Below are 27,038 nucleotides of genomic sequence, written 5' to 3'. Positions count from 1 at the left end.
GACTTCTTCTCATGTAGCTCTCCACCCAGGGTGGCTGAATCTGTAGATGCAGAACAGGTATGGGTATGTATGACAGCCAACTGCATAACCGAATGCATGCAACAGTGAGTGCTTTATACCACAGCACCTATACTAAAAGAGTCTTCTACAGTTTGCTTACCCTTCCATTTCCAAGAAGTGGGCAAGGAATGGAAAGAAAGGGTACCAGAGCATCTCTCACCAAGTGAAGAGGGGGCTGCCTTGGAGGGCTCCATCTTTCCCGGGCTGGCATTGCCAGTGGCGGTGGTAGTGGCTGTGATGGTGGCACGATGTGTGCTGGTGCAGGAGGGGCTCATGCCAACGCAGTCAGGGTAGTAGGCAGAGAGCAGTGGCGCTGCCACGCTGTCCTTCAGCAATGGAGGCTGGATGAGCATGGAGTACCACCAGTGGTTGGAAACCTCCAGCACTCTCTGTGATGGAAGAGTGTGAGGAAATGTACGTGCACAGGGTAGTGACTCTTCATCCACTTTCTTAGCTACAGTTCTTCCCTCCCCACATGCAGAGAGCCTCCCTCCTGAGCCAGAACCCCCCCTGACACCAGGTAAACATGCTGCCTCCCCAACATCCCAGGTCTGCCTCCACCCACCCAATCCTGGGATAGTTATATTTTAAATGGCAACCTAGAAAGACTTAATTCCTTAAGTTTCAAGTGAGGAATTGTTAGAATCAGGTCAAGGTCAGTAGGCAACTGTCTTGACTGCTAATTGACCCAGCCCACTGTGAGTGGCACCTTCCCTAGGCTAATCCCTGAACTGTGTAAGTGTGAAGAAAATTCTCTGGAAGACAAAAGGAGAAGCAAGCAAGCATGCGTATTCCTGTTGCTCTCGACTACAGTTAGGATGTAGCCACCTGCCTGAGCTCCTGCTCTGCTTCTCTGAGCCTGGGACTGGAAGCCAAACGAGTTTTCCCCTACACTTTTTGTCTGGATATTTTATCACCACAGCAGAAATAAAACTAGAACATTTGCTTGGCTCCAAACAATTCAGCTACTGACATCTTTAAAAAAATGATCGCATTCTAGTTCCTGGATCAGGCAGGTCAGAAGGAAACTGGGCAAACCCTGACACTTGCTATGAGCCTCTGGCTCTCTCTTTGCTGGAAGCATACCTGAGGGGGGTGCTCCAATCTACTCTCCACATGCTGGAAGCGAAACAAACAGCAACTAGGCAGCCCTTGACAGTTCCCAGTCATGGAGGCCTGTTCTGAACCATGTCCAGAGACTCCCTGTCTAGGGATGTAGCTCAGTGGTACAGCGCTTGCTTAGCATGCCCAAGGGCAGGGCTCATTGGCCAGCAGCGTTAGAACAAGGCACCTCAGCCTCTGTGTTAAAGTCAAGGGTCTCCTGAGTATAAAATGCCCTTAGTATTAGAGCTGATGCAGAAGGTATTCTAACTGCACTTAAGTTATCTTTCCTTCTTTCTATAAATGCATCCTGTTTATCCCAAATCCAGAATCCACCTGGTCCACATGGGAATGAAACTTAGTAAAAACAAACAGAACCACCCCTTCCAAGAGGAGCATGGATTCAAAGTGGATCTAATACATGTCCCTTCTCCCTTTATCTGAACCTGCCATGGTCCTTGAACTTGAGACACTGGGAACAAGCTCAAAGAACCAATTCTGAATCACTGAAAATTAGAAGGACTTGGGAATTTAGGGAACTTAGAATATTCAAAATCAGTTTAACCAGATCTGGCTACATAGCAAGCAGAGCCAGAAACAGCTGGATTATGCCAGGGTATGGCCAGGTGGCCCCACTTCTGTATCTGAGCAGGGACACACCTTTTTGGTCAAAAAGCACCAGAACCTCTCCTGCTGCTGAGTCCAGGCCAAGACAGTCAAACCATGGTCACCCTGCTCTTTGTGTCGTAAGAAGGTCTTAGCTATCACCAATAAACAAGTGTATGAAGTCTGATCCCTGCAAAAGCGGTGACTTCCTTCTTGTGCTCTTTGCTGTAAAGCAATGTAACCTCACATTCTTTTAACCCTGAAGGGTAACGCATCTACAACACCACCACCATTACCATCTATTACTGTGGGTATTTTCATAACGCAGGCACCATGTTCAAGTCAGAAGGCTCTGAGGTACATCCAAATAGATGCTAGTCATTTACTTAGTGAACTTATGCTTAAGGCCCAGTTATCGCTTGCAGAACACACATACTTACCAGATCCTCGGGGAAAGAACAATGATCGGGGGTGTCAGGCTGCAAAAGAAAACCAAGTCTGAATTAAGTGTTTTCAAACCATACAGTCTTAGGTGTCCATTTTCTTTCACTATGATACTTTCCTTTTAAAAAAACAAACAAAACAAAACAAAAACAAAAAAAAAAAACCTATTTAACTGGCAAGAAAAATGCAGGACATGTCACCAGAATGAGAGTGTGGGAAGATTGGTACTTTAAGATGTTCCCCCATGAAAATAAAGGGCTGTACAAGTGGCAGAGAGGGCTGTGGCAAGGTACACATCTGGAAGACACAGAGGCCTGGCATTATCTCTCGGAACTAAAGCTGTGTCTCAGATAAACATACCCAGTAATTTTTCGCCTTGTGCCAAGCAATGAACTACAAGGAAGTTCAAAGGCTGGGATACAGTTCAGGAAAGAGCCTACTATGCAAGAGGTCCTGGGTTCAATCCCTAGCACTGCACCAAAGGGAAACTGTTTGAGCCAAGGATGGCAACATGCACCTCTAATCTCAGTACTTTGCAGGATGAGGCAGGAGGATGGACAAGTACACAGTACGACCTTGCAGTACGCAGTGAGCTCAAAGCTACCCTGGATGATTCAGACTCCAAAGGCACCTTGAGTTACACGGCAAAACCCAGTCTCAAAGAACAGAAAAAGCAGATGAAACAACACAACTCAGTGTATATATTTCTGAAGTTCAAGGAAGTTATGTTTGTGATAGAACAAAGCTAAATACAAGCCAACAGAATAGGTAAGTCAATATGACAAACAGTGCCATGTTACCCAGCAGTGAAAGAACACATGGCAACTAACATGCCACAGCACAGGGGGGACTTGCCAGCAGTTGTGAAATATCACACTACATGATTCCATTTATATGAGGGTCAAAAATAAAAAAAAGAAAAAAAAAAGAAAAAAGAAAGAAAAGAAAAAGTAAAGCTAAATTCATAATACTGTAAGCTGGAAAGGCAAGCAGGCAATTTACCCTGCGGAGCACAGTTGGCAGCTGTGATTGACAGTATCACCAGGGCATTGGCCAAGTATTCCATTTCTATATTGGGAGCCAGAAAAACAGGTACTTGTGACAATTCATTGGCCTGGGCATTTTGATTTGTGCAGTTTCTGGTTCAATACAAAAATACCGCCTAATGGAAGGTCGAGAGAACACATGCCTGGCAGCTCCAATCTAAAGAAGACTTTCCAGAGAAATTCTTACACCATGCATTAATAAAAGCCAGGCTACGGTAGCGCATGCCTTTAATCCCAGCACTTGGGAGGCAGAGGCAGGTGGATTTCTGAGTTGGAGGCCAGCCTGGTCTACAGAGTGAGTTCCAGGACAGCCAGGGCTACACAGAGAAACCCTGTCTCAAAAAAAAAAAAAACAAAAAAAAGAGAGAGAGAGAGAGACTTAAGCATGCTGTTGGGGCAGCAACACTCCGGGAACACAACAGAATAGCCACAACTTAGAAACAAACTTCCTGGAGCTCAGCGGTTAACAGCACTGACTGCTCTTTGGAAGGTCCCGAGTTCAAATCCCAGCAACCACATGGTGGCTCACAACCATCTGTAATGAGATCTGACGCCCTCTTCTGGGGTGTCTGAAGACAGCTACCATGTACTTACATATAATAAATGAATAAATATTTTAAAAAAAGAAAAAAAGAAACGAACTTCCTCTCCCCTGGAACAGGGAAGCGGATACAGTGCAGCAGAGCCACACGTTCAGATACTACTCAGCAAGTCTGAGCCAGAGCTTTAGGCATCAAAGCCTCAGTGTTGACTGAAAAAAAATCAGAGGAAGTAGAGCAAGCTGGTGCCACAAACACATTGTTCTCACTGCTGACACATAGCCTAGGTGCCTTCCTAGGCCTGTTCCCACAAGTGCAACCACACAGTTTGACTCGGCCTTGCCCATGCTCTTTCCTAGGCCCTCGTACTTTCTCCTTTTCTACTCTTCAGAGATCTTCTACCTGGAAGGTGAAGCTAAGATCAATCACGGTTTTCAAAATCACTAAGTCAATTATAAGTGTTCTCATAAAATATGTGTGTGTATATACAGACATACATGTATAGTAATACAAATTAACCCTGCTCTTGAAATGCTACCATTCATACCCAGGGCTCCATGCATGCTGGCAAGCACAACCACTGAGCCATATTCTCCAATCCCCAAGAGTTTACTTCTGAAGACAGGGAGAGAAAAGATGGCTCAGGAGGATTTTCTGATATGTGTATATTTATAAATACATATATCTGCTCTTAAGTCCTATGGTTAGTCATGTAACACTTACATACAATATAGTTATGTAAATATTTACATCTTCTGTCATCTCACCTCGCAAAAGAACATTAGGCAAATACTCTATCATGGAACTCTACCTAACATTGTTTTCGTACAGTAAGTGTGGTCACATTGACTTTAGACACACACTGGAGGGAGCGGGTATTTTTCCCTTTATAGAAGATCAAACCCAGGTTCACTTGAATGCTATATCATTGCATCATATAAATGCTGTCATTGAGCTATATCCTCAGCCCAATAATATATTATTATTCTTGAGCTCTATGTTCAAAAAAATAAAACAAACACTTTGATCATAAATCTCACACCTTTTGTTTAAAATGGATGTGTTTAAAGCAACAGAGCCTTTGCTGGCAACAACTTTGTGTCTAACAATACCACAAACATCTGAAAGCACTGAAACAGTCCATTTTACAATCTGCCGTCACCCCTCAATTAGAAAAAAAAAGACTGTTTTAATTCTAGTTTATATCTAATATTCTTTAATATTCAAAGTATGCAATATTTGGTTAGTATTACACATTTTCAAACACTAACTGCCAAATTTCAGAGCAGGTACATTTTATCAGCTACGGCCGATTCCTAACTGCCAATCAGAGCCATTCACCCTGTCCCTTCTTGTCTCGTAGTTTTTCTTCATCTGGTGCTGTAACGCACAAGGGACCACAGGAGACCAGAGTGATGAAGCAGCCTCTTCCTTTGTCCTTGTGCAGGCTAGCAAAGCTGTGCGATTCTGTTCTAGCCAATGATACAAGCAGAACTCTAACAGGCAAGCTGTCACTCAGTGAGAGAGGGACGGACTCAGCCACTACTGTCCCCTGCTCTGCTTTAGATTCAGACACGGTGGCTGAATCAGACAGCCAGCACCCACCTTGTCACGTGAGGAAGGGAGATACAGATGGATGGGCAAGAGACTGTTCTTGGATAACTAAAGCAACCCCAGGCAGCCCATTACCAACCTGCCTAGAGTAAAAGAAGCCCTTACTCGTTAGGTTAACCCCTAACCTTGTTGTTGGGCTTCTGTTTACATACAACACACCCGTATACAATTACACACAAATTGACAAAGACATGCTACCGCTACAAACAGACTGACATATAAAGTAGCTCAAAAGGCCACCACAGAAACCATACCTTGGTAATAGTATTTGGCTTCATGCCACAGCGGTAAGTCCTCGCCATGTGTGGAGTAAGCTGGATTTCCTTGGTAAGCTGCCTCCACTTTCCACACTCAGGTTTTGTGCACTGAACCTACATGAGAAACAAAGGCAAGATCAATACAGACTGAGCTACCATACCTCCACTTGATCTGTTTCTGCATTTGGTCCATGGTTTTGACCCTAAGAGTTGAACCCAGGGTGCTGTGCATGGTATAAAACTGCTCTAGCATTCAGTTCCATCCAACCCCTGCCAGCCTTCTAACAGCTGAAACCTCCCCTTCTCTCCCTCGCGTCACCACACCCATCCTGATGCCATCAGGGTAATTTCTGATTCAAGGCTAGCTCAGGCAAGAGGATAATGAAAGAAAATTTGAAAACTATTGTCAGAAACATTTTCCAGCTCAAGCCTGAGGTAGTAATGAGTTAACTCTAGACACTATTACTCAGGAAGTCTGGACATGACATGTAAAATTGTGGTGCCTAGGTCACCAAAAGGATGGGAATATTGATAACATTTAAATCAAGTCTGGTAATGAAGCTCTCCAGACTGTATCCATGCTAATTTTTCAGTCTGATAAAGGCCACAGTATGTGCCCAGAGACACAGTTTTTAATGGCTATCTCTGCAAGCTCCTTACATTATTCCAAAACAATAAATTCTACATATCTGCATGTAGACAAATGATGTCAGATCAGCCTTTGCACATAACCCAGAAATTAAAATGAGAACTCTAAAACAGTGAAAACCTTCTGTGAAAGCGCAGAGGTGGGTCTTTAGGACTCAGATTTGGTAGAGTTCCTAGCAAGGACCAGACACAAAGAAAATATAAATAAACTGAAGTTTATCAGAACTAAATGATCTATGCAAAGGTAAAACAACCTGCAGGAAAAAAAAAAAGTGCCAATCACAGGGATCATAAGAGTTTTGTATTCAGAATAGGACTTACAAGAAGAAAAACAGCTCAACTTGAAATTGGCCAGAGCTGTATATTTGCAATTGGCCAAACACTAGTTTGTATTTCCACAATGAGCTGCCTGTTCACACCTACCCACACAGCTGGCATTACAAAACACAAACAAGAGATGGTAAGGATGAAGGCAGGAGGGTCAGGAGTTCAAAGCCACCCTTAACTCCTTAGTAACTTTGAGACCAGTCTGCTCTACATGAGACCCATCTTTAAAAAGGCAAAAACCGTGGGATGTGGTGGTGCATACCCTTGATCCCAGCACTGGGGAGGCAAAGAGAAGCAGGCGGATCACTTGAGGACAGCCTTGGTCTATTCAGGGAGTTCGAGACCAGCCAAGGCTACATAGCGAGACTTCTGTCTCAATAACAACAAAAAGCCAAAACCAGAAAAGAATCGTGATGATGTAGAGAAACCTGACCGCTCGTGCTTCCGTGGAAAACTATGAAATGGCTCTGACATGAGTCTGGAGTTAAATCCCAGCCTTTCAGGAACACGGGCAGGACAAGAGCTCTTGGGTAACCTTGCAAGCCAACTCAAAATCTAAAGTAGGATTGGGGCTGGGAATGTGCATTAGTAGTTCAGCACATGGCCTAGCAAGCTCAAGACCCTGGGTTCAAGTGTTGGGACCACCAAATACTAACCAACTATAGAAAAGCCATATAGCCCATCCCCAGGTATAGACACCTGAAGTGTAAATGGTTTCTATCTGTGCCCCTGTTCATTGTAACTGAAAGATGAGACAACCCAAATGTCCATCAAAAAAGATGGGTAAACATGAGGCCAGATGGCGGTATGTGACCTTCCTTTCTTCCCTAGGCTATACGAAGCAAAGATTTCAGCAAATTTTAGAAGTATTTGCTCTAACAAGCCCAGAAATAACCCAAGCGGAGATATGCTACAAAGCAGCACCATTCCCACCACCCACACTTTTGTTCTCTGGGCAGCAGTGGGCCGCCTTACCCAGTAGGGCAGCTGCTGGTCTGCCATGAATGCTTTGGGGCTTGGCTCCGTCTTGCCATTGCTGGTCCACACTCTTTTCCATGCAGTGTATTTGTCATAGCCATCTTTGTGACTAAAAAAAATAAAAAAAGTCAATCTATGGGTTAGTCAGGTTTTCACACTACAACGTGGGTTAGTCAAGTTGACAAAAACAACTTTACTATTCTTAAACTCAGGGAGGGATGTTAAGATGCCATGTCCACAACAGGCTTGCAGGAGGAGCACGGGCTGGACAATGTTAGCTCTGCAGAGCCCTAGATGGTGAAACTTTCTAATGTCCATGGTAAAATCCTACAGCAACCGTTAACATTTTATCAGAGGATAAGACAATAAACATTCAATTAAAATTGGAAGAAAAGATGAGTAAACAGTACAGAAAGCAACTGTACAAGGCAGGGCAAAGCCTGGTGGCACCGGCTTCTAATCTCAACTGCTCAGGGTGGAGGTGCAAGCTCAAGGCCTGTCTGCACTCTATCTTGCACGCACTGTGACCGCAGCCAAGGTCTCTGGAGCTTGCATATACCGGACATGTGTCTTGGCAGACACGGGAGCCTGCACACATACTCTTAACTTTCATCCATGTGTCCACTGTACATTGGTTACATTCCCCTTTTCTCAGCCCTCCCACCTTGGTCAGCCCCTAAGCCTCTCTAGACAGTTTTGCTTCTACATTTCTCTCATACATACCTAATTGATTATCTACATAAAATCCAGAAACCACAATTGAGAAGGTGAATATAATATTTGATAATGTTTCAGAGTTTGTCTTACTTGCTCAATATGAGTACCTCCAGCTGCATCCATTTCCTTATAAATAACAGGATTTTACTCTTTATTTCCCACATCCAGCCCTGCTATGAATACCCAGCTTCAGCCGTGGTGTATAGTACTTACAGCACTGAATTCCAGTCACACTTGCAGTCATCATTGGCATTAGATGGCCCAGTAACTCAGGAAGCCCAGGAGGTTGCAGCTTTGTGACCATCCTCCCCAGACCTTGCCTCATCCCCTCTACCAGTTCTCAGTCAAGAAACAAACCTTCTGTAGTAGTGGTCAAAGCATTCATTGCAGAAGTGTTCCCCACAGGAGAGGTGATACCATCGGGAGGTATAGCCATTTTTGGCACATCTGAAAAGAGCAGAAACACACAGAGTTCTCCACAGAGAAGCTGGAGACTTCTCACTCACTTTCAAGTCAATTAGCTCGTCAACTTGAGCATCTCCACTTCAAATAGCCAGGGGCTAAGGGGCGGGCGGGGGTGGGGGGGAAGAGCTAGGACGAGCTGAAAGGTCATGCAGGTTGAGAGTCACTTATCTGAAATGTCTGGAATCACGAATTTTTAGATTTCGGTTGTCCTACAGGTTTCAGAATGCTTGCACCATGCACAGTGAGCCATCAGGTGGAGAGGACCCAAGTGTAAACATAAAGGGTCCTGGAACTCAAAAGTTTTAGAATGGAAACATTTTGGATTTCAGATTGCAGATATACTCACTACCTCAGGCACAGTGACCACACAGAGAGGACTTAGGTCAGCCAGGTGTGGCCTCCATGGCTGCCTGGGGCGCTGGGGCACAGGTGGTGATTTATGAAGCAATGGCCCCATCGTTGCTATGAGCCAAGTGTGAGAGGACCCTGAGATAACATCTGATCAGCTGCAACCTCAAGAGTAGACAACGGTCTGGGAAGACTGTTGGTCAGGTAGCTCATGACACAGCACAAGGAGGAGATGTCACAACACCATGGACACAGCCATCTCATGTTCAGACCCAAATGAGGTTTGTTCAAATTTAATTGAGTCATAACCTTTACTGAAGATTTTTCTATGGAATGAGAAAAGTCCTAACTGTACCACAATGACCACAAGTGGCGGGACTATGGTTGGTGTTGCAGGTTTCTGGGTTTGGGTTTGGGTTTGGGTTTGAGACAGGGTCTCTTGTACTCTGGGCAGGCTTTCCAGTTTGCTGTGTAGTTGAGGAAGACCTTGAACTAAAGACCTGTGGTCCAACCTCCATTTCCCAAATTTTGGGATTAGCAGGCGTGTGCCAACATGTCCACTTTACAGAGTCCTGGGATTAGAACCCAGTTCCTGGTACATGCTAGGCAAGCCCTGTACCAACTGAGCTACCTCAACCCTGTAGCTTCTCAGACCTGCACAAGGATATAAAGAGGCGGCCTACTACATGAGGTAAACATAAAAACGACAAAAGCAAAACATACACGAGTTCCTTCCAGAGTTTGAGTCTGTGATCTCCTATGCCCCGAATATGAAGCCCCAGGACTGGCACAAAGATGGCTGGGCATGTCTGAGGACACTGTATGGTACAGCTGATCCGGATGTGATCTCTTGCACTAGGCTAGAAACAACCACAGAGTATGGAGGACGCTGTGGTGTGTAGTGACTAAGCAGTCGGAATTAGCAGGCTGCAGTTCCTGCATTTGTCTTTCAAAGAGTAACACCTTGGGCGCCATCCTACACAACACATGTTCACGGCAGACACACATGGCCAAGGTAGCCCTGCCACAGACCTTTCAGAAGCGCTCGCAAAGCACACAGGATATGCTGTTGTACAGCCTGCCTTTTCACATTTCCTGTACTTCTTCTCCGACGAACCATCCTCATCTTCATCCGTGATCTCTACTGCTTTCTTCTTTGCCTACGGAAGAACTCGCTGACGTCAAGACTTCACTCATTAGAAGAGCAGGGAAGGCAACAGGTTTATGGCTGAGGTCACATGTGAGTTGAGGACACATGTCATCACGTTGGTAGCATCTGGGATCAAAATATGCGCACCAGGCAAACACTCTACCAACTGAGGTAGAGGTACCCACAGCTCCAGAAGCCGCATCCTGGCAATAGGCTAGGGTTAGCCAGTACATCCACAAGTATAAACACCTGTCTAACCAGAGGATCTAGAAACATCACCTTAATGATAATGTAGGTTCAGAACTAACATCCACATGAGCTTTTCTTAAAGGAAAATGTGACAGTCAAGACAAAAGACAAGTCATCCCTGGGGACTGAAGGTATGGCTCAGCAATTGCTGCTCTTATAGAATACCCTGGTTTGGTTCTCAGAACCCACATGACAACTTACAACTGTAATTCCAGTACCAGGAGATAAAATGCCCTCTTCTGACATCTACGAATACTAAGCATGTATGTGGTACACATACAGACACTCACACAAAACATTCATATACATGAGATAAAAATAAATCTTTAAAAAGTCATTTACAAACTAAGATTTTTTTTTCCTCTCTTAAAACAGTTAAGTCTTTCAGTATGGAAATTTAAAAGCTAGAGGAAAAAAAAATCTAAAGTATCAGAACACTCAACTTTTATTAAATACTGCAAACAAACCTTCCACCACCACTCAAGCAATAGCAAGCTCAAGTCCAAATTCCCTTGAATGACATCCAAACCAGGCCAACCTGGCCTGAGCAGCCCATTCTGGAAGCATCCAACCCAGCGGCGATTCTCCCAGCACCACCTGGTTATCCAGTCTCTTTGCCCTCCCAACTCCAGCTGCACACTCTACACTCTGCACCGAGAGCTCCTCCACAGACAGCAACAGCAGGACTGGGCTTGCTCTGTGCAGCTCTCCGCTCCCCATCATAACCATGAATGAACAGAGAATACCTGCCGCCCAGAGCTCCTCAAAGGCAGGTTATCAGGAGAAAGCTCCAAATTGCTTCTCTTCTTTGACCTCCCTCGAGATGCCGCCATTGCTTTGGAAAACCTGGGGGGAGAGGTACACCATTAAGTCATTAGCATCTGCTGATATTTCAACCCCTACGCTCAGGTTACATAATCTGATGCCTGAGTTGTCATGTACAAACTGAGGACAAGCCAGCCATGTTGGGCTATACCTGTAAACCTTGAACTTGGGAGGCAGAGGCAGGAGGACCAGAAGTTCTAAGGTCATCCTCAGCTGCACAAACCCAAGCCAGCTGGGTTATGTGAAACCTTGTCATTATGTTCTTGCTATGCCACCCCGTACCTACTGTGTCTCCCGTTTCCTGAATCCTGAAGTCTTAGCTTGTACTAAGAAGAAATAAAGCTTCATACTAAAAAATACCAGGCACACTCTATATAGAACACAGGGATCTGGATTCAATCAAGGCACTAATATCTTCTGATTAGACAAATCTTGAGAAGGAGTTTTCAAACTAATCTGTTAACAGCATGGTTAGACCAGCATTAAGAACAAAAATCTAAGCTGGGCGGTGGTGGCACATGTCTTTAATCCCAGCACTTGGGAGGCAGAGGCAGGCGGATTTCTGAGTCCGAGGCCAGCCTGGTCTACAGAGTGAGTTCCAGGACAGCCAGGGCTACACAGAGAAACCCTGTCTCGAAAAACCAAAAAAAAAAAAAAAAAAATTCAATAAGAAAAATGCTTTAAGTAACATATGAATCTGTAATTATTCACTTTTCTACCATGGTTGTCATGTTACCACACACCAAATTAAGGAATGAAAATAAGGAGGCACCTGTATAGATAAGTGATGTGGAAGCATGGAAGTGGTACCACAGAAGACAGTAACCTTAACAGTTCTGCAGTGTCAACCTTGTAATACCCAGGTTCCCATCTGTAAGTTACATTCATGTCCACAAGACCAGTTCTCACACATTATTAACATCAAATGGAAACTCTTGCATCCACAGAGTAAGAAGTCATGACATCAATACTGTGAGGAGTTTTTCATTACTTTTTTTGTTTTTTGTTTTTTTCCGAGACAGGGTTTCTCTGTGTATCCCTGGCTGTCCTGAACTCACTCTGTAGGCCAGGCTGGCTCGAACTCAGAAATCCGCCTTCTCTGCCTCCCAAGTGCTGGGATTAAAGGCACGCACCATTACTGCAGCTTTCATTACTTTCTTAAAGACATGATAAAGCTAAGCCTGGATATGTAAGCCTGGCATATTCCAGATGCAGAATACTTCATTTTAAAGAGGCATTTTTTCTTTATGTTTATGTATTGAGTGGGGGCACATACTGTAGCACAAGTATGGAGGTCAAAGGTCAGCCTCTGGGAGGAACCAGTTCTCTTCTCCCATGTGGATTCCAGGCATCAAACTCAGATTATTAGGCTTGGCAGCAAAAGTCTTTTTACCTGCTGATCCATCTCTATGTCTCACTGGCCCACAATGGCAGGGGGTGGGGGTTGCTAGGAGTTTAGCTCAATGATAACTGACAAGCCTAGTATTCATGAGACCCTAGATTAAGTCCTCAACACAAAAATTAAAATCAGTCCTATGGTGCTCATTATTCATCTTTAGAAATACCTTCAATCATTGTTCCACAAAGGCTTTCCAGATCCCATCGGCACTTTGACGCTGTACTGGGAATACACAACACCAGGCAAGCATTCTACCACTGAATGACATCCCATGCCTTATTTGTACTTTTAAAAGGGCGCCCAACTTAACCATTCACGTAAATGTAATTTTCACATACAGAAACATATATAGATTTCTTTACATGTAAAACATGAGCCGCAAATACAATATGTACAAGTACTGAGCAAAAATGAAGCTCAGTGTGAGGTTCAGGAACATAAGAAATCAGCGTTGATTCACGAAACACTGAACATAACCCAGAAACACATGGCTCCTAAAATCAAGCATGACTTCCAGAAGTTTCCAATCTTTACACCTGAACAGTGGAAAACAGGCACAAATAGGCATCAAGAAATGTCTACAGAAAGCACACTGTAGGAGCTATTCAATCCAACTGAAAGTTTTTAAGGTAAGTACATTGTCATCTTTAATTATTCAATTGAGAGAGCGTGGTGTGCTACTACTCTGCTAAGCACTGAATGCAATCTGCATTTCCACCAATGCTTAGTCCTTGGGTCTTCGTTGAAGGGAAGGAAAAATAATGTGAGTTGCAAGTTTGAAAACTACTGTGCTTTAAAACATGCTCTTAGAAATAAAGTATCATTGTAACAAGCATAATGAGAGCTTGCCCATCTACCCGGGTTTTCTTGTTAGCACAGGGTTTTTACACATATCCCTGGACACTCCAGCTGTTGGCAGTCTTCCTGCCTGTCTCAAGAATGCTGGGATTGCAGGTAGGAAGCCCCAAGAATGCTGGGATTGCAGGCAGGAAGCCTTAAGAATGCTGGGATTGCAGGTAGAAAGGTTCCCCCCGCCCCCCCCCACACACAGCTGCTCCCTCCCACCTGGCTCTTCAGTGAAAACACCCAACTGACTAGAGTTTCGTGGTCAATGTTTTATAAGCTCATTTCTTCCTAATTTTAAATGCAGCGTTTTAGTTTTCTTTTGGCTAAAATATAAGTGTTAAAAATGTATATACAAGCAAATATGTCAATATTTAGAATAATGTTTAAATAACTCCCAGGTGTTCTGAGTGTAGTTTACTGAAGAGTTTAAATACCAACATAAAATTCATAAAAACAGGAGTTCAAAGGAATCGAGAATAGAGTAAAAATTTACGGTGGAGGCAGCATTACTTGTGAGAACAGGACAAACTACTAGAAACTTCTCTGTTAATGAAAGGAATAAATCTCCATGGGTCATTTAAAATAGGCAAGCTGAGCACTTCATATTCCCATGCTAATCTGAGTTACGGAAATACTCACCCGGTGCTATAATTTAATATTGAATACTCAACACAATAATTCAATTCTGAATTCCCTATTGCCCCGTGTCTTTTCTCAACGGTTCCCTGTCTGGAAGACAATTATTGATGAGAATTTCCTCACGAACCCTCTGAAGAAAACCTTAGGAAGGATTTCACAATATATTTTGTAAGCATTCAAAGCAGATGTGGTGGCTTTGTATTGCAGCAAGGCTACTGCAGAGGACTGCTTTGAGTTGGGAGGCTGTGCCTGTGTTAAGGGATTCCCCACACCTGGCGTGGTTTGTTGCTTTGCTCAAGAACTTGGGCCTCTGGGGCTGGGTTCCAGGTCACTCAACCCCAACTTTCTGCAGCTGGGCCTGCTTCTGCCTTCTTCTCTCACAAGCCAGCTGCGCGACTATCAGTCATATGGCCCCGGACCCATATCAGGCGGTATGCAATCCCAAAGTAGGCTTCTGGGGAGCCCTCATCAGCAGCCCTCGCGGCAGATGCCCGGGGTATCCGCTACACCAGAGAACCTGACCGCGCCTCGCTGCCCCAGGTGGGGATCGCAACCTGGGATCCTCCTCCTGGCCGCGGGGTTCCCCACTGCCCCATACAGGAGCCCAGCGTGCGGTTTCTCTCCCACAACACAGTGGGAAGGGAAGCCTAGGTCCTTCTTACCAAGCTGCGGGGATCCTACACCACCCTGAGTGGGGAGGGCAGTCTGGAGTTCCTCCTCCTGGCTGCGAGGTTCCCACGTTCCTGGTGGGAGCACAGTCTAGGATCCCTGTTTTTGGCTACGGGGTTCCCCAAGTCCGCAAGTGGGAGCGCACCCTAGGGTCTCTCTTCACGGCTGGCGGGGGTGGTTCCCACGGCCCCGAGTGGGAGCCCAGAGTGGGGTCCTTCCTTTGGGCTAAGAGATTCCTACAGTGGGGTAACTCCTCTACGCTAAGGGATTCCTACAGCTCCGGGTGGGAGCAGAGAATGGGGTCCTGACTCCATGTAGATGGGTTCCTACGGCGCTGGGTGGGATCCCAGAGTGAGGCCCCTCCTCAAGGTCGCGGGGTTCCCACAGCCCAGGGTGGAAAGCCAGACTGGGATTCTCTCCACCCGGTCCGGAGCTGGTGCCGGCGCCAGAGTGCCAGGTGCAGCCGCCGCCCCAACTCACCTCCGCCCGGCCGAGGCTCAAGCAGCTCGGAGAGAGCGACGAGTGGGGAAAGCCCGCGGCTCCGCAGCCCAGCGCTGGAAGCCCCAGCTCGCACAGGGTCCCCCGCGCCACCCCTTCCAGACGCGGGACGCGGGGGAGCCCCGGGGAACGCGCGCGCCTCCCGACTGGGCTCAACACCCAGCCGGCCGCTTTGTGCGAAGCTGTCACCCGAAACCCGCCGCCACCCCCAGACGCGCCCGCAGAGTCGCTAGTCTCTACCTCAGAGCGCTGGCCAGGCGGCGAGCGCTGCTCTGGGCTGCACCGGGCTGCACCGGACGGCCGGATCTGCACTGCCAGCTGCAGCAGCTCGGCCGTCGCCGCTTCCGCCCCTATCACGCCGTGACCCGGAGTGGGAGGAGCCCACAGGCCCAGGGAGCGGGAGGGTCCCGGCGCTTGCCCCGCCCCGTTTATGTCCGCCACCGCGCAAACTCGGCAGCGGCAAAGGGCGGGGCCTAGGCTTCTGGGCGGAGTCCTTGCTCCAGGGCGGGGCTTAGCTTGGAAGGTGGGGCCTGAGCGACCCAGGCGGGGTCACGGAGTCCTGGGAGGGGCCTGCACGTCCTGGGCGTGGTCCGCGCGCTGGGCGGAGTCTGTGTGTCCTGGGCAGGGTTCTCACGCCCCAGGCAGGACCTATAGGACCGGAGCCTGGATAATCTTTTTCCGGGGCGGGATCAGTCCACATGGGGCGGGGCCTTCGCCTCTGGGGCGGGGCCTGTGCGTTCCTTGCACAGCTACCGGCTAGGGTCAGAGAGGCAAGCAGCTGGCCGCAGCCAAGGTAAGTTCCCAACCGGTGGTGAAGGAGGTGCTTTGCTAAGATTGTGTGCGCCTGTTACAATGTTTTTCAGAATGGGGCACCCCAAAAGCACGGATGACCCAGCTACTTGAGTCCCGAAAAGGGGTTCCGGTAATCGCAGCAAAAACTGGGAATAAATAATCAGACTAGAAATGCTTTGAGTCCAATGTATTAAGTAGCCCCTTGCTTAGTGGTGTGTTTCAGATAACACATGTCCAAGTGTAAAATACTGAGCCATCCTGGAGATTTGTGGACTTCAATGAAGTTACTTTTCAGTTTAACGAAATTCAAAAATAAAACTAAAGCAGAAGCTAAGCGTTGTTGTGCACGAGAAAGCTGAGTCAGAAGGATCACAGGGAGTTAGAAGTCAGTCTGGACCACATAGTGAGTTCTAGATAGACACTCAATTTAAAAGAAAAAAATCCTAAGCAGAAAAAGATGTTTTTTAGGTGTGGAGAACTTAGACCAATGAGCACATTGGAAATAAATGTTTATTAGTGGGAATTATTGTGGATCTGCTTTTTCTCATACTTGTACTTTGCACATTTATTGTGTTTAGAATTTTATTTCTCCAGAAATGAACAGTGAGCACCACGTTGAGGCGCTGTTACAACAGCTAAGTGATTGTGTTTGTGACACTCTCAGCCCCAGCTTCTGTGTGACAGAGCTGGGCGGGCTAAAGATCTTTCTTCTGTGTTCCCACGAGCACTTCTTTCTGAGGGCACCTTTTGGCATCACGGTTTCTGAGAGAGAGCAGAGATGGGAGAAGAGCAATTCTCTTGCTTTTCTGTATCCACAATAATCCCATACTTCCCTCAGACCTCTCAGAATGCTAGACCCTGCCCCCTGACTAAGCATCAGGGAAAAGCCTTTTGTTAGTAAATACTTGCTGTGAAGTGCAATTCTGTTCCCAGAGTTGATGGGGGTGTCCTTTAACAGAACCCAGAAGCTAAGTCATGGAACAAAAGGACATTTCCTTACATTACTGCCTTTGTGACTTACATGCTGTTTCACAGATTCAAGTCATATGATCACCAATGATTTAAAGGGCAGGTCGGAATTGTGGGATTTTTTTCTTAAGATTTTTTTTTTAATTTATTTTACTTTATGTGAACGAATGTCTTACCTGTATTAGATCCACTGCACCTGGGGTTACACATAGCCACGAGACACCTTGTGGTTTCTGGAGATTACACTGGGTTCTTTGTAAGAACAACAAGTGCTCTTAACCAATGAACCATTTCTCTAGCCCCCAGCATTGTAGTATTATATTGTCTTTAATATTGGAAGGGCAGGCATCTACTTACATAGCAATCAGCAATTGCGGTTGCATGAAGTTCCTACCCCCTCAGTTCCCTTCTTGTATATTGTCCTCTATGAGTAGCTCAGTGGTGTGGTGCTTGTCTGGGATGTATGAGCCTGTAGGTTCAATCTTTAGCACCCTTCCAAAAGCCAGGGGAAAGTTATTTGAAAATACAAACGTACAGTGTAGCAATAACATATTGAATTGATGTGTCTAATTTTTTTTCTCCCTCCTGAAGCCCTACCAAATTTCAGGATTTTTTTTTAAATCATCAACCATTAATAAAGGGAGGACAGACAGGTGAAGACGCAGGAAGCAAAGGACTGCCAGTAAAGGGTTCATGAGTTCAACACGCTGAATGCTGACCATGGGGTCATGATCAGTGGATGTCGTGGGGCCAACCAATGGGTGACTATTGCCAGGACAGAGGGCCAGATCCTCCCATCTTAACAGCTACTCCCAGAAACAGGGGTGGGGGTAAAACCAGGGGCTAGCTGTTAGATTTCTGGTTCAGAAAAGGCTAAATCACAGGCTCTTTTTGTCAACTCCTTGTCACCCTACAGGCCGCTAGGGTGGATGGGGTGCAGTGTATTTTCTTAAGGCAGCTTTCCTGATGTATAACAATGAGGTGTTCTTAGTACTAGACTCACTGACATGAAATTTTCCATTTGTTGTTTCGTTGGTTTTGGTTTGTTGTTTTGGTTTGTTTTTTGGATACAAGGTCTCACTGTGGCCTAAGAGGAACTCACTATGTAGACCAGGCTGGCTTTGAACTCACAGAGAGCCTCTTGCCTCTACCCTCGTACTGCTGGGATTAAAGGCATGCTGCCATGCCTATCTGGTTTGTTTTTGAGACAGAGTCCTGCTACATAGCAGGACTACATAGCCTTGGCTGGCCTAGAATCTACTATATAGACTGCATCAGCCTGGAATTTGCAATAACCCTCTTGCCTCTGTCTCCCAAGTATTGGGGGCATGTGATGCCACTCTTTTTTTTTTTAAAGATTTATTTATTTATGTATATGAGTACACAGTATAGCTGTACAGATAGTTGTGAGCCTTCATCTGGTTGTTGGGAGTTGACTTTTTTAGGACCTCTGCTCGCTCCCGTCAGCCTCGCTCAGCCCAGCTCACTCAGTCCCTGCTCACTCTGGCCCAAAGATTTATTTATTATTATAATTAAGTACACTGTAGCTGTCTTCAGACACACCAGAAAAGGGCGTCAGATCTCACCACGGGTGGTTGTGAGCCACCATGTGGTTGCTGGGATCCGAACTCAGGACCTTTGGAAGAGCAGTCAGTGCTCTTACCTGCTGAGCCATCTCTCCAGCCCGTGATGCCACTCTTGTCTTTGATGTTGACATATGTCTTTAAAGCTATTGCCCAAGGTAGAGGGTTTTGTATAGTTCATCAGTAGAATCACAATGTTCTTGAATGGCATCATTGCAGATATCTTGGACACTGGAGACACCAACCTCAGAGACAAAATTTGTCTACAAACCATGGATGGTACCATGTCACTTGATATGAAAGAGCACCCTGATGCTGAGGTACAAAGGAACCGAGTACTAACTCTGGAAGACTGGCAAGACAAGTGGGTGACCCGTCACATCGCATTCCATCAGGAGCAAGGGCATCAGTAAGACATGTTTGGTCTCTGGCCGAGAAATGCTTTGTCAGAAACCAATTCTGGTGGGTGCCTCGGTTGGTAGAGAGAGCTTAGCATGAAGGAAGCTCTTGGTTTGATTTGCATCACTGAACAAAACTGGGCACAGTGGCATATGCATGTAATATCAGCGTTTGAGAGATGGAAGCAAAAGCACTAGAAATTGAAGCTACATAAGTGAGTTTGAGGCCAGTGCTTGGCAAAAGAGAGAAAGAAAGAGAGAGAGAGAGAGAGAGAGAGAGAGAGAGAGAGAGAGAAGGGAGGGAGGAAAAGATGGAGAGAGGGAGAGGGAAGAAAGAAAGAAGAAAAAAGAAACTGATTTTGAAATAAAGGTAATATACAAATACATTATTGGATTTATTTTCAGACACACACTGTCATCTTCTCATATCATTCAGGAACCATAAAGCATCTATGGCACATCATACTTTCATTTTTCTCAGTGTATAATAATCTGACTTACAGAGGTATGAAGTACATCTTCTTAAAACTCACCCGCATTTTCTTCACATTGATCATGGGTGCTTATACATGCAGCAGACACTGAAACAAACATTACCTTTATGTTTCCTTATGTTCCAAAGTGAGGGTGAGCTCCAGCAAGCTGCCTCAGCAGATATAGGCGCTTGCCACCAACCCTAACAGCCTGGGTTCTGTCCCTAAACCCCACATGAGGGAAAGTGAGAACTGACTTTTTTTTCCCCCCGTTTTTCGAGACAGGGTTCCTCTGTGTAGCCCTGTAGGCCTGGCTGTCCTGGAACTCACTCTGTAGACCAGGCTGGCCTCAAACTCAGAAATCTGCCTGCCTCTGCCTCCCAAGTGCTGGGATTAAAGGCATGTGCCACCGCTGCCCAGCTGAGAACTGACTCTTGGAAGTTGTCCTCTGACCTCCAGACATGTGCTATGACATGGGTACATCATACATATGTATATGTATACATAGACATATGCACACAACATAAATTAACTTAATTAAAATTAAAGAAAGAGTTAAGTGTATTGAGAGAACATTCTGATATATTAAAAATATATAAATGTAAAGACCCTTGTTCTTTTTTTTGGTGGGCGGGGGGGAGGGTTGAGACAGGGTTCCTCTGTATAGCCCTGGCTGTCCTGGAACTCATTCTATAGACCAGACTGGCCTCCAACTCAAAAATCTGCCTGTCTCTGCCTCTCAAGTGCTGGGATTAAAGGTGTGTGCCACCACTGCTGGGCTTGAGACCCCTCTTCTTAACATCACTTTCGTGTAACAACAAAAATAAGAATATAAATATAAATACAGACTTTTCCAAATGTATCTCTCAAGGAAATATAAGCAGTTTTTATTTTCCAGTCATGAAAACTCCATTTGTTAGTCATATGTATACTAAGTAGCTATGTAATAAAGCAAGTGACTAAGCTAGCCTGTTTCTTTGAGTGTAACCCGGAGGTTGTAAAAATTAACATTACCCCCTTGTTACATTGTTGGGAATATTGAGATAATGCAGGAGAAGTTCTGAGTGTCATAAATTCTACTCTCCCCTCTCCTATACATCTGGGCTAGTTAAAGCAAACATTTGTGGTGACTTTGTTTTCTTCCCTAGGCTATTAAAGAAGCATTTGGATACATTTCTTAAAGACCAGAACGGACTGAGAGTGTTTTTCCCCCTCTGTGGAAAAGCTGTTGAGATGAAATGGTATGCACAAGTGAGCATCAACTAGTCTTTGCAGAGTGATTCTAGGGGTGAATATTTAACAGGCTTTGTGTGGGTTTAAAAACAAAATCTGTTAAGTATGAGGACACACCATAATAGTAGTGCTTGGGAGATGCAAGAGAATCAGGAGTTCAAGACCAGCCTTGTAAATTCATGTAAGTTCAAGCTGGACTAGGGGAGATCCTGTCTTAAAAAAGCCAGGTAACCTAACATACAAAGAACAACAAAATCCCATTCTTAGTATAAGAGTATTTTTATTTTTAGGAGACTCAGTGATAGTTATAAAATTAGTGATACTATTTCTAAACAACAAGAATACAAACTGAATCAGGAATGACCTTGTCTTTCTATATTTTGTTTCAAAGGCCAAAACAAGAAAAGAAAAGAAAAAACTGTTTGGGGGGCAGGGCAGTGGGGCTGAGCATTTAGCGGAGTTGGTAGAATCCTTGCCTAGCCTGCACATGGCCCTGGGTTCAGTCCCCAGTATTACTTAAAACAAGGGTGGTGTACACACCTGGGGTCTTGGCAATTAGGAAGTGACTTAATTTGGAAGGACATCAGCTCCTTTTTCATGTCTCCTGGACCTTTGTATGTGATTTAATGTTTATAAGTGGCTGAGACGTTTCAGTAACTATGACTGTTTGAAACGAAAGGCAACAGAAAAACATAAGCTGTAGAGCACGCTTTTATCAGGGCAGTGTTCATAGTCCACAGTTCAGCTCGGCTCTCCCTCCCTCCCACGATCAAATAGGAGATTTTATTATTGTGAACCACTGTTCTAAAACCAGTGGTAAGGAGGGTGGTTCTTATGAGCAGTCCTCTACAAACAGAACTCACTGTAATTGACAATCTGAGTCACGACCCTAGAGATTAGTTTTACACAAAAATGCTGCTGCCAACGATAACGCTCAGCCACAGACACATCCTCCAAGATGTATGGTTACTTAAAAACTGAAATGTTAAAAAAGTAAATGTTCGGGGCTGGTGAGATGGCTCAGCGGGTAAGAGCACCGATTGCTCTTCCAAAGGTCCTGAGTTCAAATCCCAGCAACCACATGGTGGCTCACAACCACCCATAATGAGATCTGATACCCTCTTCTGGTGTGTCTGAAGACAGCTACAGTGTACGTATAATAAATAAATAAAGAAAAAAAAAGTAAATGTTCACTAAGAAGAAAGAACAAAAGATTAGTAGAAAATGTTAGTGAATGCGGAATAGTCTTACTTTAAAATGTTCTGCCCCCTATGTAAATACAGTGATCTACCCACAAAGCACACATGCATTTGGATTTTATTCTCTAATAGAGTAAAAATTTTGTAAGCCACACTGTCTCAATTTGTAGCTAAGCCTGCCCTCTGAAGATATAACATATGCAGAGACATACACATAAAGAAAAATTTAAAATAAGCAAATAATGTTTTCAAATGGATGTTATAACCTGAAATTCAAGTATGGCCATGAAATTATGAATTATATCCCTAGCCAGGCATGGTAGCATGCCTTTAATTCCAGGACTAGAGAGGTAGAGACATACAGATCTCTGTGAGTTCAAGGCCAGCCTGGTCTACAAAGAGAGTTCCAGGACAGCCAGGGCAGTTATACAGAGAAACCCTGTTTTAAAACCACAACAGAACTGTATCTCTTATTAGACATCTATTTTAATGGGCTCTCACCAAACCAGAAGAGTGACTTTGTAAACTATCTATGAGAAAACAACTCTATAAACAGAAATGGTAACTCTGCGGCCGGAGTGGAGATTTTTAGGCAACATTAATGAAACCATATAGCTAGCTAGCTGGGTGTGGTTATTGAATTTTTTTGGGTCCCAATCCATTTATATAAAAAAAAAAATCAGAGATTTGGGAATGCAATTCAATGGGAGGGTACTTGCTAATATCCACAGGCTCAGGATTCATTTCCCTAAACTGCAAAATAATAATAATAACTGAAATAAAAATCCAGACTCAAACTACTATAATTGCATGTAAGTTGCCATATTAGAGTAATTTTTACTTATTAACTGATCTCTATATATGTACAGGCATTGGATATGAGCACATAAACTAACCAGGAAAGGAGGTCAAAAAGCAACTTTTAAATAGGAAAGTTAATTTAGGGTTTCCCTTTTGCCTTGCTTGTATTCCAGGCTACTCTGCATGTGTTGACTGGGCAATACAAATACATGTTGTAAACTTGGATAACTTCCTTGCTTATCTTTTGCAACTCTAATGACATGTATGGACAATGAAAGAAATCGTCTCTATGTGCTAGAGTACAAATCCCCTGGGCAGTCTGAGAGACAAGTTATTAATATGTTTCCTTTTAGAACAATAAGTAGCCCACGTTCAGCCCACACTGGGAGCATGCACTCTTGCGAGGATAGATAATAGGCACAGTCTGTCTCATTCCCAGTTAATAGGTGAGAGGAACATCATGTGATGCTCTCCTTTGCTCACCTGGGATTTCATCTGAAGAAGAAGACGACAACGTCGGGTAAAAAGCAAACTCTGTTGAGATGAGTTAAGCTGCATATTGATAAACTAAATTCACACATGTGCTCTTCAAACAGTGACTCGCTATCCCAGCGTACCCCGGGCCCAGCCTTGCCCCTCTGCATATATTATTAGAAACCTCCTATTCGGTTTTCCTTATCCCAGTACTCCACAGCAATTCCAACAGAACATTCTCCAACATCTATCTTCTGAGGCCACATATGTGTGTGTGTGTGTGTGTTATACATGTGTATATGCACTTGTATGTACAGAAAGTCCACACAAGCCATCTTCCTCTATTGATCTCCCCTTTATTTTTTAAGAGAAGACCTCCACTGAATCTGGAGTCTCCTGACATGCCAGCGTCTCCTCTCTCCCTCTCAGCACTGGCCTTACAGACATGGCTGCCCTGCTTAGCTTTCTCTGTGAATGCTGGGTATCTGAACTCAGGTCCTCATGCTTGTGCAGCAAGCTCTTTGCCCATTAAGCCCTTGCCTCATTCCTAGCTTTTGGTCTGGATATGTTTTTTTTTAAAGATTTATTTTAAGTACATGTCGTCAGATGTGTCACATGAGCGCAGGTCAGAAGAGGCATCCGATTATCTAGAGCTACAGGCCATTGGGAGCCCCCGATACAAGTGCTGAGACTGCCAGGGCAGGTCCCACTCTTGCCCACTGTGATTTTTCCCCAGCCCCTTTTGTGGGTCTTTGAAATAGAATCTCATGCATCCCAAGCTAGTCTCAGACATATTATATTGTTGTTGCTGACCTTGAACTCCTGACCATCTAGCCTCTACTTCCCAAGTGCTAGGATTATGAGCCTGTGCCCCCATGCCAAGCTCCCAAAGGTTTCATATTGATTCCTAATCGTCACATTCCTATCAGCCTTGTGAGTTCTGTGCATACTTTTGCATACTGCAGTAATATTTAACTGGGCTCATACTACATTACAGTAAAGCTGACAAGTTTCTGTGTGATTTGATATAAACTCACTTATGTGTTTATGTGTGTCAGGATCTGTGCATCTGCACTGTTTTCTTTTGACCATAAGAGCCTCAAAATGTAAACTCTAGAACTACGGTGCTTGTTAGTAAAGTGTTAGCTATTTGCATATGGTAATAAGATTCCTTTTTCCAATCATTTTTATGGTTAATAAGTGGAAATTGTAAGACTACTGCCAAGAAGCACACAATGTTTCAAGATTTCAAATGTGGCAATGAACAGCCATGTGTAGCAGGGTTTAAAAAATCATTTTAAGTGTATTTTTTCAATTTTGAAACAGTATTGCCGTTGAGTCCAGTATAACCTCAAGTGCAAGGTCTTCGGGCTCCTCAGGACTGCAGCTGATGGTGACATCATGCCTGGCTTGGCTATTCAAGTATAAGCCAAATAAAAATTTTAAATTATCTCTATGGGACCGGCCACATCCGCATGCTTAATAGCTAGCATGGCCAGTGGCTCTGGCTTATCGAGGACAGTGATGGCCGTATCCATATCACAGAATATTAATCAATAGCCAGTGTTGATTTGGAGGGATTGGAAATCATTTCCTCTAATCAAACACATTTATATGAATGCCTGCAAAAATATGGATCCCTTAAAATTAAGGTGAACAAATGTGTTTTTCTTTTGTTATTTCCTCTTTCTTCTGTGTTGGTACATTTTCAACATGGGGCCCTAGGCATGGAGGATATTCTGATGTTGAGTTTTATTTCCAGCTAGGGAGAAGATGTCTGTTTACCGTGGTTTTTATTTTGTTGTAAATATGGTTTTCTGCAGGTTCGCAGACAGGGGCCACACTGTGGTTGGTGTAGAAATCAGTGAAATTGGGATTCGGGAATTTTTCGCAGAACAGAATCTTTCATACACAGAAGAACCGCTCACCGAAATTGCTGGTGCCAAAGTATTCAAGGTTTGCATTGACTGTGGTAACTATTTCCATGCCTCACCAAAAAGTGATTTTTTTTTTTAACCATGAGTAGATGAGGATGTTGAACAAGTATCAGATGGGTACTCCCTGCCACAGGCTACCTTACACACTGCGATGAGCTAGGGCCTTAGCATATATATGGAAGCTCAGCACTTGGAAGGTAGAGGCAGGAGGATCATGAATTCAAGCTAGTCTAGGCTACATAGTGAGATTGGTCTCAAATCAAATTGATTGATTAATAGATATGATAGATAGTAAAGATAAATGATAGAATTGGAGCTAAGCATATAGATGATAGATTGGTACACAGATGATAGATAATATCTACATTGATATTAGATATAGATTTATAGATGGTAGAATATATATCTGTGTGCATATATTGTGGTGCATATGTGAAGGTTAGAGGACAGCTTGTGGGAGTCTGTTCTCTCCTTCCATCATGTAGGCCCAGGGATTAAACCCAGCTTGGCTACAAGCACCTTACTCTCTGAGCCATTGGGCTGGGCCCCCATCCAGGTTTTAAAAGAAAACATAAAGCCCAGTTAAAGCCTAATAAAGTTTATTGTGCTTAATATTTAACCCCTCTATCTCCTTGGCTTTGTCTGAGTCCCTAATTAAGTATAAAAAAAAATGTTCTGCATCGCTTCATTACAGAGTTCTTCAGGGAGCATTTCCTTATACTGCTGCAGCATTTTTGATCTTCCCAGGTAAGACTGCCCGTCATGTGAGTGTGTGGTGGGTATGACCATGAGAGTTTGTGTAAATGTGAGTGTGACTGGGTGATACCTTGCACCATTGTGTGTGAGTGAGTACATGAGCATGTGTGAGAGAGAGTGAATGGGTGTGTGAATATAAATGTCAGCATGTGAGAATCTAAGAGTGAACTAGCTGTGGATGTCAACGTGTGTGTCTATGTGGCTGGGTGCTCTGTCTGCACCATTGTGCATGTGAGTATATGTGACTGAGTGTGTGTGAGTGTGAGTGTATGTGACTGAGTGTGTGTGAGTGTGAGTGTATGTGACTGAGCAGGTGTGAGAGTGTGAGTGTATGTGACTGAGTGTGTGTGAGAGTGTGAATGAATGTGACTGAGTCTGTGTGAGAATGTGAGTGTATGTGACTGTGTGTGAGAATGTGAATGGATGTGACTGAGTGTGTGTGAGTGTATGTGACTGAGCGCGTGTGAGAGTGTGAGTGTATGTGACTGTGTGTGTGAGTGTATGTGACTGAGTGTGTGTGAGTGTGAGTGTATGTGACTGAGTGTGTGTGAGAGTGTGAGTGTATGTGACTGAGTGTGAGAATGTGAATGGATGTGACTGAGTGTGAGAGTGAGTGTATGTGACTGAGCATGTGTGAGAGTGTGAGTGTATGTGACTGAGTGTGAGAGTGTGAGTGTATGTGACTGAGTGTGTATGAGAATGTGAGTGTATGTGACTGTGTGTGAGAATGTGAATGGATGTGACTGAGTGTGTGTGAGTGTATGTGACTGAGTGTGTGTGAGAGTGTGAGTGTATGTGACTGAGTGTGAGTGTGAGCGTATGTGACTGAGTGTGTGTGAGAGTGTGAGTGTATGTGACTGAGTGTGAGAATGTGAATGGATGTGACTGAGTGTGAGAGTGTGAGTGTATGTGACTGAGTATGTATGAGAATGTGAGTGTATGTGACTGTGTGTGAGAATGTGAATGGATGTGACTGAGTATGTGTGAGAGTGTGAGTG

General features: G+C 44.5%; 2 protein-coding genes across 3 annotated transcripts in view; one reads left to right on the top strand and one right to left on the bottom strand.

Annotated features, from left to right (window-relative positions):
- The window catches only part of Kdm1b (lysine demethylase 1B), a 39,944-nt gene extending 24,096 nt beyond the window's left edge, over nucleotides 1-15,848 (bottom strand). For both annotated transcript variants that reach the window (XM_031359568.1, XM_031359569.1), the window contains exons 1-8: nucleotides 15,666-15,848; nucleotides 11,296-11,395; nucleotides 10,183-10,310; nucleotides 8,695-8,784; nucleotides 7,618-7,729; nucleotides 5,665-5,781; nucleotides 2,208-2,246; nucleotides 221-449 (exon numbers count right to left, since the gene is read on the bottom strand). In XM_031359568.1, coding sequence (XP_031215428.1) covers nucleotides 221-449; nucleotides 2,208-2,246; nucleotides 5,665-5,781; nucleotides 7,618-7,729; nucleotides 8,695-8,784; nucleotides 10,183-10,310; nucleotides 11,296-11,382 — 802 coding nt within the window. In that variant the 5' untranslated portion in view covers nucleotides 11,383-11,395; nucleotides 15,666-15,848. The remainder of the gene's footprint in view (nucleotides 1-220; nucleotides 450-2,207; nucleotides 2,247-5,664; nucleotides 5,782-7,617; nucleotides 7,730-8,694; nucleotides 8,785-10,182; nucleotides 10,311-11,295; nucleotides 11,396-15,665) is intronic.
- Nucleotides 15,849-16,133: 285 nt separating this feature from the next.
- The window catches only part of Tpmt (thiopurine S-methyltransferase), a 20,185-nt gene continuing 9,280 nt past the window's right edge, over nucleotides 16,134-27,038 (top strand). The window contains exons 1-5 of the mRNA XM_031359333.1: nucleotides 16,134-16,218; nucleotides 18,989-19,178; nucleotides 20,789-20,881; nucleotides 25,171-25,303; nucleotides 25,979-26,031. Coding sequence (XP_031215193.1) covers nucleotides 19,042-19,178; nucleotides 20,789-20,881; nucleotides 25,171-25,303; nucleotides 25,979-26,031 — 416 coding nt within the window. The 5' untranslated portion in view covers nucleotides 16,134-16,218; nucleotides 18,989-19,041. The remainder of the gene's footprint in view (nucleotides 16,219-18,988; nucleotides 19,179-20,788; nucleotides 20,882-25,170; nucleotides 25,304-25,978; nucleotides 26,032-27,038) is intronic.

The sequence above is a fragment of the Mastomys coucha genome, unplaced genomic scaffold (assembly GCF_008632895.1).
Source record: "Mastomys coucha isolate ucsf_1 unplaced genomic scaffold, UCSF_Mcou_1 pScaffold7, whole genome shotgun sequence".
NCBI classification, from domain to species: Eukaryota; Metazoa; Chordata; class Mammalia; order Rodentia; family Muridae; genus Mastomys; species Mastomys coucha.
Note: the sequence above shows the minus strand (reverse complement) of the source record. Positions and strands in the feature narration are given on the sequence as shown.